The sequence below is a fragment of the Nannospalax galili genome, unplaced genomic scaffold (genome assembly GCF_000622305.1).
Source record: "Nannospalax galili isolate Female #2095 unplaced genomic scaffold, S.galili_v1.0 scaffold233, whole genome shotgun sequence".
Taxonomy (NCBI): Eukaryota; Metazoa; Chordata; class Mammalia; order Rodentia; family Spalacidae; genus Nannospalax; species Nannospalax galili.
The window spans coordinates 1,464,023-1,476,543 of NW_008333818.1; the positions used below are offsets into that span (position 1 = coordinate 1,464,023).

The 12,521-nt window shown below is 41.8% G+C and overlaps 1 protein-coding gene across 1 annotated transcript; it reads left to right on the top strand.

Moving 5' to 3' along the window:
- The first annotated feature begins 691 nt into the window (after positions 1 to 691).
- On the top strand, positions 692 to 5,761 carry LOC103730414 (olfactory receptor 6B1). The gene is made up of 3 exons (XM_008828638.3): positions 692 to 864; positions 962 to 1,016; positions 4,736 to 5,761. Exon 3 carries the CDS (start codon positions 4,761 to 4,763, stop codon positions 5,709 to 5,711), a length of 951 nt encoding a protein of 316 aa, XP_008826860.1. The 5' UTR covers positions 692 to 864; positions 962 to 1,016; positions 4,736 to 4,760; the 3' UTR covers positions 5,712 to 5,761.
- The last annotated feature ends 6,760 nt before the right edge of the window (positions 5,762 to 12,521 follow it).

Sequence of the window (12,521 nt, forward strand, 5' to 3'; positions counted from 1 at the left end):
AAGCTGCTTGCTTAAGTGCTGTAATAAATGAGTAGCACTCTAGAATGGATAGTGTATAGCTTCCAATATCTCCATTTACTATTTTTTGAAACCGCAATGAATCAGGCATCTTTTGTGTGTGTGATAGCTACTTAAGAATTCTACACATACAGGGAAGTGACACTAAGCTAGATCTTTGTCTTAGGACGTGAAATATTAGTCAAGCGGTGCCCCAATACAAAAGGCAGAGACAATCATCCATCATGATTAAGTTCACTTAGCATACATTATGGAATAAGAATTTAGACAAAACCTTCCACTTAACTTCTTACTGAAATGCAGCAATAGCAGTCTACTTCAGCAGTCAGTGTCCCCCTTGGAGAGCTGACATGGTCATTCTGCATCAAGCAAGACACGACTGAATACCAATTGAAAATCTGAAAGTAGACATGAAATGGAATGCTTTCTTTCTACTTCATCTTTCAATAAAGAATAAAGCATGGTTCTTTTCAAAGCTTGTGGCCAGAAGTGATTTTCTGCTATGGATTCAGTATCATGTACAACAAATGAGGTGGCCACAATAGGCAAACAAAAATGTCTCATGAATCACAAGAGACTTGGGCAGCTGTTGTCAAGGTTCTTTCCTCTTGGGTCCTGGGAGAGAAGGAGAGAATGTCTTGATGCTCTATAAAGTCCTCAGAAGAACAAAGACATTCACAGCTTGATGTGCCTAAGTACTGGGAAGCATTTTCTAGGAAGGCAATGGGTCCTCTGGGCCCAGGGTGCTGGAGGAGCCAGCCCAGGGCCACACAGGACACAGATGTGGTCTTACTGCCTGGAAATAGCCTCTCATGTAACCCTGGCCATCAGCTGGAAAGCAGTGGGGTAATCTGTGCCCATTGGCTTCTTCTAGGTTTAGGGAGTGGGTTACTCATATCCATTCAATCCCTGAATCTTTTCTGTTTACTTTTTCCTATTTTAGAATCAGTAAGGGATTTCTTTCCAAACTCTACTTCATCAGAGGCTGCTGAATCAGGGTAAGCGTTCTCCCTCAGAGCATCTTTACAGCAACAGTAAGAGTTATGCTCTAAATGTTCCTGTCTCTCCTTTCTACCCACTCTGCACCAGCAATCAAAAAGAATGATGCTCTGCTCTTCTGAAACCCATGTGCAGTGAGAGGTGCAGTGTGCTGAAGAGATACGTTTCTCCTAATACTGTTGAGAGATATTACTTGATGTTGGGTCAGAAATACATACCCCAAACTCTGTCCCCAATCTTTAGATTCCTACCATGTACCCGACCTCCTTTTGCTGCAAATTGCTTCATCTTTCTTTGATACTTCTGTGTGCTGGTGACTAAGAAAATCCTGATGCTTTCTTGGCTGGGATGGAGGGTGTGTTTTCATCACATTTGAGTCACTTGGTGCTCAGCTATGTGAAGAACCCAGACAAAATTAGTTGGAAGTGCAGTATATGCAGCTGGTACAAGATGGGCAAATGCGGCGTTTGCTTCCAGATCAATAGCTGGGGGTCAGTCTGTCTGTGGCAGCTCTGGTGGAGTTAGAAATCATTATGCATAAATATATTCTATGGATTTTATAGTAAAATAATCCATATAATAACACAATGTCTCACATTACTTTGCAACACAGTATCTGTGAACTTTCCTATAGTGGTAAACAGGGCAGGCTTCCTCTCCCTCTCCCTCTTACCTTAAGCTTCCTTCAAGAATGCAAAGCTGCTCATCTGAGATGACAGACCTGACTATGTTCATTTCAGCTTCTTTAGCAGGGACTATCTGGGGTGTTTCTGCTCTTCTTTTAGAGTCCCTTAGTGGCTGCTGTGAACGTGCCTTCCAATTTGTCTACCAACTTCTGTTTTGTCATCCGTATTTCTCCCAATCTAACCTCCCACATCAACATCCATGGCGAAATATGAGGTTATCATGATCCTCCCGACAAACATTCAACCATTCTTCATTGTGTTCGCTTCGGGATGGCTCACAACCTGCTTTTTATTGTGTGATGAGCCTAGCAAAGCTCCCTTCTCCCAACTCCATGGGTCCCTTTTCTCCTCATTTACCCTCAGTTTGTCAGACACAGAAACACTGCACTGTCTTTCCTAACTGCTTCTGATGGTTTTTCCTTCTGATCCACCTGTTAACAATGTCTTCTCTTCTCTCTGACATAGCTCAGAATGGATCCAATGGTTATATTATCTCTGGTACACTTAATAAGCATTTCTATGTTTCTTACCATTGTGTGTGTCTGGTAGAATACATTCTTCTCTCTTATGTTTGTTTCATTTCTAATGGCCTATGCTTATAATGAAATTGTAGTGTAATTGGAGGACATTTCCTAAAATAGTCTTGAATTTTAAATGTTTAAAAGTGGTAATGAAAGCAAAGTCTGACTTTCTCTGTCTTGACTGAGTTGGCCAAGTGGTTAAGGACATATCTCAGTGTGTCAGACAAACCTGGCCTTCAGTTCAATTCTGCCTGTACCTCTCTTTAACTCAGAAATATAATTTAATGTGTCTTAACTACAGTGTCTGTTATCTAAAATTATAATAGCTGTCTCATTAACATTAGTTTATAGATTAGATGGGATATTTTATAAAAAGAACTAAGAAATCTTCCTGACATTTAGCAAATGTTCAGTAACTTATTATTAGAGGATGCAGTGAACTGTTAAAACTCATCAAAAGACAGAAAATTCTGGTCCATTGCTACCTCTTGATTATGAGGAATATGTCAGTGAAACCCCAAGACTTCCTATTTTAGTAAACAGGAACACTTCTATATAATAAGATAACTCTCTATGATTTCTTCTTGATCTTTCCTTTGTCATCTTCTATATATAATCCATCAATTACCATAAAAGATTCTATCTCAAAAATGTATCTCAAACTCACCCTCTGAAACCCCAGGCAAGGCCACTGTCACCTTCTCTGAGAACCCCAACTTGTCTGTCCACTCTTCCTCCTGTCTCCACAGAGTCCACTTTGAAATGACAGTTGTCTTTCCATACATGGCATGCAGGGCCCCCTTCACCTTTAACTCTCTGCTTGCCCCTATTGCATTTAGGCCACTACTCAGATCCACACCCCCTTATTTTACCATCAGAGCCTTCTCTGCTCTGGCCATATCTACATTCCCTCCCCCTCCTAGCTCAACAGGACAACAACAACAACCGGAGCCTCATTTCAGCTCAGGTCTCCTTCACCTCAGGTTCTCAAAGGGCCCAAATGTCACCTCCTCAAAGACCTGAGAGGCATCCCATATTATACCAGCATTATTTTCTGGCTTTTAACCTTCATAGAAAATACCTCAAATTTTATGATACGTTTTTTCCCTTAATTTTACCCAGAGACCCCATCCTCACTCTCAGACACTTACAGCTCCATGGCAGGGGGCCCATGATTATTTTGTTCCCCTCTCTGCTTGACTCACAGCAGCTGTACCTCTGTCATACTGGCCTAGACCTGTCTGCACTACTGTGGACAAGAACCCCTTTAACATTCATTGTCATTTATAGTTTATATAAAGTATCATTTGCTTTATCTCATTAGCATTTTAAAATATTTTATTGAGTTTTTGTGCATTTCATCCAAAAGTTCTTAAACTTAGACCCCCTCCCTCATTCATACTCCCACATACCCCCCACAGGACCTCATGCATTCTGTCATATATGTTAAATACTATCCAGTTAAGCATTTATACCCTAACCCTAACCCTAACCCTATACCCTGACATATTTCAGTGCAAGTTCATGCACTGGAATTTAGTCAGCCCATCTAGAGATCTTAAGGAAGGTCAGCTTTCTCTCACCCAGCAGTAATCAGTTGCCAACAGTTCCCAGGCTAGGGCCCACCCACTGCCCCTCGTTCCATGCTGAGCCCTTGACTGAGTCGGCGTGGGTCTTGTGCATGATGCCACCATCGCCAAAAGTTCACAAGAACTTGGAAGCTTCTCTGTTTCCCTATGTTCATGGACCAACCCTGGCTCTTACAGTTTTTATTAGCATTTTAATCCACAGTGGCATTTATCGAACACATTAATATTAACATTAATAAAAGAGGAAAACTGGGTCTCAGGGAGGATAGGGTTTCAAAGTCACATGTCCAATCATTCAAAGACTTGTGACTGGAATGCAGTCCTGATTTTTCACAGTGAAGAGCCCTTCTCTCCTCATGCCACTGTATCATACACCTCAGACAGTGACCTGTCCTCTCCATCTCCACTGTATCATACATCTCAGACAGTGACAGGTCCTCTCTGTCTCCACTGACGACAGAAAGTAAAGAAAACAGTGGTATGTGAAGGCTAACCCAGCTATGAGGAAGAACCCCAAAGTTGTGAGCACATAGGGGCAGGAAGGCTAGGGCATCCTTTGAAATTTGCAGATGTAACATAATGCATGGAAGTTTGCTAGTTTACTTTAGAACTATTTGTAGATGCAGTACTGGATATTAGATAACGCATGGCATTAGATTTAGACTTGCACATAATTATTGCCCTTCTATCAGTGAGAACTTGGAAATTTGCTTAATACTTCTCCAATACCACATCATCAAAATGGCAATAATAGCATATAGGTAAAGATGATATGCGGGAAATAAGTTATGCTATAGCTTGTTAATTATGCTACATGAAGCTATCTAGCTTATAATATGTTGTTAATTCATACAAAAAGGCGACAGGGATGAAAGATCGTAACTGGATCATTAACTCTGACCAAGTGATTCTTTCCTCTCAGGAAAGCTAAATCCTGGATCTTTGATATGGAGGTGGAGAACCAGACACGGGTCACCACGTTCATTCTGGTGGGGTTCCCTGGGAGCTTGAGGATGCGGGCAGCAGTGTTCCTGATGTTCCTTGTGGCCTATATTCTGACAGTGGCTGAAAATGTGATCATCATCCTCCTGGTGCAGCAGAACCGGCCGCTGCACAAGCCCATGTACTTCTTCCTGGCCAACCTATCTTTCTTGGAGACCTGGTACATCTCCGTGACTGTGCCCAAGCTACTGTTCAGCTTTTGGTCCATGAGTAACAGCATCTCCTTCACCAACTGTATGATACAACTTTACTTCTTCATTGCACTCATGTGTACAGAATGCGTCCTTCTGGCAGCCATGGCCTATGACCGTTATGTGGCCATCTGCCGCCCACTCCACTACCCCACCATCATGAGCCATGGGCTCTGTTTCCGTCTGGCTCTTGGTTCCTGGGTCATTGGTTTTGGCATCTCTTTGGCAAAGATCTACTTCATCTCCCGCCTCAGCTTCTGTGGCCCCAATGTCATCAACCACTTCTTTTGTGACATCTCTCCAGTACTGAACCTCTCCTGTACGGACATGTCCATAGCTGAGTTAGTGGACTTTGTCTTGGCCCTGATCATCTTCCTCTTCCCACTGGCAATCACTGTTCTGTCCTACGGATGCATTCTGGCCACTGTGTTACGCATGCCCACAGGAAAGCAGAAGGCCTTCTCCACCTGCACTTCCCACCTCGTGGTGGTCACCATCTTCTATTCGGCCACTATTTTCATGTACGCCCGACCCCGAGCTATCCATGCCTTCAACATGAATAAAGTCATTTCCGTCTTCTACGCCGTTGTCACCCCGGCCTTCAACCCTTTCATTTATTGCCTAAGGAATCGAGAGGTCAAAGAAGCTCTGAAGAAACTGTTCTATTTCCAGGCCGATAGATCTGACCAGTCCATTATGAATTGATTAGAAAGAAAAGATTGCCTGCTCTGTTTCCCTACAACCATCCTTTTCTAATGCCCTAGCTCAACGTTCATGTTAATATGATTTCACCACGTCCACACTAATCTCGGACTCCTCTATGTATTTTTTTATGTGGTCTGTGCTCTTGGGGAATGCACACAATGTGGACAGTTAGAGAAAAATAATTCTCTTTGACTGTAACCCAACACGGAGCTTCCAAGATTGTAGGTAAATTCTTAACTGAGCTAAACATTATGAGAGATGGTGCTGTGTTAGTCGGCCTGTGTTGGGAAGATGGACATTGTGAGGTCGAAGGACCTCATGGTGCTTCTCACTTTCCCACCTGTCTGACAGGGGCAGTTGGAGCAACTTCCTCAGAAGTCCCATTGTCCATGTGCTGGAGTCAGTCTTGGCGGCAGAGACTAGAGGCTGTTCCTCAGATCATCCCAGTACTTTTTGTTAGCACCTACTTACCTGAGTAAGTACCCTTTCCTGAGCAGTACTCGTTTTGTTTCCAAGGGAATGCTTTTTGTCTGTGAGTGGACCATGCTTTATACAGCCTATGCTGCTGTTTGATAAAATCTAGGCAGTTTCTTCTTACCGAGCTCTGCATTTTCCCTTCACAATGTTTGCTGTCACAATGTTTATTTATATCCTCTGATGGATGAGCATAAAGTAGGCGATGATACGTATTAAATATATTCAAAGCCAGATAAATTACCCTCATTGGTTCCCTGTCTTCTGAATCCAATGTTCTCTGTCTCCCTTCTTTTTCTTCTCCTAGCGTTCTTTCTATATGTGACCACCCTGATTTAAGGTAACCAAAAGGTACTTTCTTCCATGCCCCGGTGATTCTAGACTCTACTTTTCTGCCACCCTACATAAGGCCTTTCTAGTTAGATGCATAGATATGTTCACCTTTGTCTCATAGCCTTGCCAATGACACAGATCTACTGTAAATAGAGTATAGCATGAGTCTATTGCTTGGGCTCTAATTATTGTGAGCAGTTTTAAACAAGAGTACTCATCACATTTGTAACAACTTTCATCCAAGTATAAGAAGCACATTTAAAGTAAGAGGATTCGGGCTGGATTGTTTGCTCATTTACAAATTGCCAGTACAGATATTCAATAAAGTTTAAAAAAACTCCCCTAGATAATGAAAAACAAAAGTTGAAAATCCAGGTAGCTCAGGCCTGGGCTCTGAGTCCTTACTCTAGTGCATGGGGCCTCCCTAGGGAGAAACTTCCTTCTTCAGAAGCGAGATGTGAAAGCTAATTGCAAAGGGATTGAGAGCAATTATGAATTACAGTAGTGAGAGCACAAGTGAAATATAGTGAACTAATATGAGACACAGGCTTTAGGAAAGAAAAGAATCAGAGTTGAAATGACACATCACTGTAGAGAATATACCTAAAGGTATAGTAGCAAAGTAGAGAGTATAGCTCAGAGTCACACAGGACTCTGCCTCAACAGAAAAAATGATGCATAGCAGTTTAATAGGTAGTTTAATAGGTAAATTCTCACAAAACATGCGTCAATGCCCCCAGACAGACGTTAGTGGTGTCAATGTGATGTCATTATGTTCACACCAATATCAGGCCCCTTTGCTGATCTTCTCATGTGGTTTGTACTGTAAGGACACGTGCACTATGTATATATCTAGAAAAATAATTCTATTTTCCTCTAATGCAACAAGGTATTTCTAAGAGGATAGATAAATTCATAACTGAGTTAAACAGGACAAGAGGTAGTGGTGTGTGAGTTGAGTTGGCCTGTCTTGGATCATGCAAGCACGAACAGTTCTGAGATCAAAAGGTTCTGTGGTGCTTCTCGAGGCTGAGGATCAGCTTCCTCAACAATCCCATTTAAGCCAGACTGCTTTGCTTAAAGTGATTTTTTAGGGATAACCATGATATAAGTCTTGTGATCAGTTTACCAGAGAGCAAGCTCTGAGCGTATGGTAATCAAAGACCAAACTTATAAAGACCTTTACAAATCCAAACCAGATAAAATCCCAGTATGGAAGAGGGAGATGGGCAAGAAGTTCCCCTAGCTGAGGAACTATTGGCAACTGATAGCTGCTGGGAGATGGAGAGTCTGTTTTCTTTAAGGATATGTCTTGAGGTAGTTTGACCACAGTACAAGGAATGTGACCACACCCGGGATCATTTTGGGGCCGCAAATTAGACTTCATAGTCCTTAAAAAAAAAAAAATAATACAAGCTGGGCGTGGTGGCGCACGCCTATAATCCCAGCACTGGGAGGCAGAGGCAGATGGATCTCTGTGAGTTCAAGGCCAGCCTGGTCTACATAGTGAGTTCCAGGACAGCTGGGGCTATAGGGAGACCTTGTCTCAAAAAGACAAAAGAAAAATAATAATGCAGGACATAAAGTGATCAGGGTAGTGAGGTGGGAGTGGTGGATCTGAGATGAGATGGTGAGGGTGTCTGAATATGATAAAAAAATTGTATGAAATTATTAAGAATTAATAAAAAATTAGTTATTCAACTAATATTTACTATTATATCTGCTTTTCTTATAGGAATACATAACAATAAAAATAGAAGCTTGTCATTCTCATGAGTAGGAGCAAATAACAGCAAATACACCTGTCTAAATATTATATATGTATTACAGTGAGCTGAATGGTTGCTCCTGAAATATATTCACATCTTCAACCAGAAATTCATATTGTGAAACTTTTTTGGAAAACGGACCATTGAAACTTAACAGATAAGGACCCACTATGAGATCACCATGAATTACTTGGATGAGTCTTCAGTACAATGTCAAGTTCTCCATATGGGAGAAAAGACAGGCAAGGAAAGCCTTGGGGAGATGGGGATAGAGATCAGAGTTAGGCAACCATATACCAAGGACAGCCTTAAGCCTGCAGATGTTAGAAAATACAAATAAGGACCCTCTCCTAGAGCTTTCAAAGAAAATATAGTTCTGTTGACAGTGATTTCAGTATTCTGGTTTCCAAAAGTACAAAATATATCCTGCTGCTTTAGGCTACCACGTCTATGGAAACTGTTTATAGAAGCCTGGGCACTTTTCAGAGGCCTGTTGTTTAGAGAATGTCTTGAGAACCAATATCATGTCTTACCTTCCTCTTAAATAGTCATCTACATCTGGATTTAAGATTTAAGTAAGTCATAGTCAGGGGAGAGTGATGACTTGTCTTGCCTGATCACTGAGCTAACTGAATCCCCCTAGCAACCAAGACTGGGAAGTGAGAGGTGATTGCTACCATTCCTTGTTTTGTTCACTGAAACTGAATCACCTCTTTTCTTAAATAAACTCCGTATGTTAATAACCCAGACCCTTTGCAGGGTTGTCTCTGGTCTCATTCCTCCAACCTGGGGATGATCACAGGACTTACAGAAGGCTGGCATTGCCTCATCCCATTGTCTGATTTCTATGTTCACATTTCTAAACAGGGAAGTCCACATAAAGGTGGTTATTTCCCCCTCTTCTTTGGATGACCCTGTGGTAGAAGCTCTTCTGGTTTAGTTTTTAGCCCCTGGAGATGCTTTGAAAATTCTAGACTGGGAGTTATCTATCAATCTAAGCTGAATTAAAGTTTAGTGGACTTTTATTTGTTTTGGTCTCATTAATTTGAGTGTATAATTAAAGCAAAATGCTCAAGTACAAAGTTGGTTTTAGAAAGTCCTACATGTCCTGGAAATAGGCTTTTCACATTTATTTCTCCTCACATGACATAGACTTCGACTGCCACCCTGAATAAATTGAAATAACGGTTTCATGAGAATGACTGATAATGTACAGTTGGCCTCTAGATTATATCCCTGTGAACAAACAACTCCCTATAGCATGAGTAAAAGCTCTCTGTTGGAAGTAGCAAGAATTTCAGAATGTCTCTGTAAGTAGTTCATCTTAGCCACAATTATAATCTAGCTTTGTCCTCCTGGCAGGGCTCAAGTCTACTGGAGTTCCCAACAAGTCCATCTGGGGGCCAAAGACCAATGTGCTTCTCTCTGTCCTCAGACTCAGTCTAAATTCATCTTCTTTCTGGCTGATCTGCTGAAAGTAGCTAATACACTCCAATGGTGTGAAGTTTTATGATCTGGTCTATTTTCCTGTCTATCTTGTACCTCTCCAATGAGGCAAATGTCTGACTCGTAAGACACATGGGAGGCATTTTAACCAGCTGGTGTGATGCCACATTGTGAAGACTGTCAACGTCCTTGCCCAAGAAAGCGTCATTCTCCCTGTAGAATCCTATCGCACTGTAGCCCTTCCCCTCAGTGTCCTTCTGCTACAACTATTTCTGGAACAAGAGTAAATATTGATTAGGAGTCTTTCCAGCATAAAAATGGAAGGCCCAGTTCAAATGGCCAAAAACACTGAGAATGTATTGTCCCACACAATTAAACAGTTTAGATGTCACAGGTGCACCGGTTTATCCATTGAGATGGAACTACCAGCTCAGCAGCTGCTCTTCGAGCTGGAGTCACCTTACACATCACACAAGGTAAGTCATTAGAGGCCTTGCTTTCACAAAGGGGCAACTCCGTGAGTTTCCTGCACTCAATTCGAGACTTCTGCCTCCATATTATCTTCTGTCAAAACCCAGCCTCCTCATCAAAGTTCTCTTAGCTGAGCTCCAGCCTCCCCAACTTACCCTGCAATTTCCCTCTGTGAAAGTGCACACTCTTCTTCAGACAAGGCTTTGATGCTCATCATATCTTTTCTTGCAACTTCAAGTATGTCAAAAGCTTAAGCTAAATAAACATTTTTATCTGTCAATGAGAATGGACATGAGTTCTCCAATGAAAATTCTCCTCTTCCACCAACCTGCAGGTTCCTACTGCAGTGCCTGCTAAGTAAGGATAATTTTGATAGAAAGGCATCATTTTAATTAGTAAGAAGATGTGATGGAGAAATAGCTCCCCATTAGTGTGCTGCAGGCCTGCTCTGTAATGCAGTGGCTGTAGAAATTGTATAGAGAGGCACTGGTCTCCTCTCTCCTCTGCTGTGGATACAGAGGCCCCATCAGAGTCAGTTACAGGCTGCTCTCTTTGTCCTAGGATGAATCTAACAAAATATTTCATTTAAACCATCTTCTTTTCCTCAATATGCATCTTATTTAATTTTTGTGCATTTCATATAATATATTTTAATCATATTTAGATCCCATCCCTATATGCAATCCCCATAGCCCTGGACAACTGGATTTCATAAATTCTGTCATATATGTTAAAGACTATAGAGTCAAGTTTGTATACACAAATGTCCCTTGGTGTGAGTTCATCCATTGGAGCCCCATCAGCCTATTTAGCATCGCTCCCTTGAAGAAGACCAGCCCTCCATTACCTATCAATGATCAGCTGCCAATAGTTCCCTGGGTAAGTTTGGGGCCTCCTTCCCGTTTCTCCAGTTCTATGCTGAGTTTTTGTCTGATTGAGTTGGTATGGATTTTGTGTATGATGTCATCATTGCAATATATTCCTATGAGCAAGTTCCCAGAGGCCTGGAAGACTCTGCTTCCTTATAACCATGCACCATCTTTGGGTCTTACAATCTGTCCACCCCTTCTTCCACAGTGGTCCCTGAGCCATGGGTGGGTGAGGTTTAATATAAGAGTCCTATCCAGGGACACACGTTCTGCAGTATGTTATTCTCTAGATTTTGGCCAGCTGTGACCTTCTGTGTGCATCGCCTTCTGTTGCATGAGGAAGCTTTGTTGGTGAGAGTTGAGAGATGCACTAGTGTTCTGTCTACCTCTAGTTCTGCTATGTTCCTGAGCCTTAGGTGTACAGGTTCCATTGCAGATGTGTCACTTAGGGCTGGGCTTCTCATGGACACTTATTCTCTGTGTTTGACCAGTTGTGGAACTCTGTAATAGTCTTGATCTGTTACAAATAAAAATTTTCTTTGATGAGTAATGACAGTTATACTTGTTTGTAAATATAAGAATCCATATCCAACATATAGGAAATTACATTTGTCTAGAGATGTGGCAGACATAGGGTTTTCTCTAGACTCTGTGACCTCTACAGCCCTGTGTATTTGGTATATTTACAGTGCCACACATAAGTTACCTCCCACTGAGCAGGCTTTAAGTCCAATTAGATAGCTGTTGCTTATCTACAAGAGAAAAGTGCCATTACTGCACTGATACAGTTTGCTGTGCCAGTCGTTGTTGTAGTTAATAGTTTTTGTTTTGTTTTGTTTTTGTTTTTGGTCCTTTTGAGCTAGGGTCTACCTGTAGCCCAGCTAGCCTGGAACTCACTGTCTAAACCAGGCTTGCCTTGAACTCACAGAGATCTGCCTGTCTCTGCCTCCTGAGTGCTGGGATTAAAGGCATGCAGGCATGTACCACCACACTGGGTTTTGTAGTTATTAGGTTTTAAAGCTGAGGTTAGAGCATTGATTGATTTTTCTACCTTAGCAGCTTACATAATATCTTCTGAAACTGTGAGAATTGATCTTCAAGGAAGAGGCTTCCAGGTCAGTTCCAGCTCAATTGCTTCAAGTCCTGTGTCCAAAGTATGTCCTGTCATCATCAGCAGGGTCTTACCATCAAGTTCTGGAAGGAAACCAAGAGCTGCGTTATTTTGGGAGTCTCATGGACTACCCTGACAAACAGCTGGAAAGAAGGTTTCTCCTGTCTGGTCCTGTATTTCTTGTTATATAGCCTTCAGCTATACATACACATACATGCACTCATGTACAGCTATTGTATTGTATTTTTCAGAAGGTTTGTGAACTAATACAATACAATAGCTGTACATGAGTGCATGTATGTGTATGTATAGCTGAAGGCTATGCAAATGCACTCGT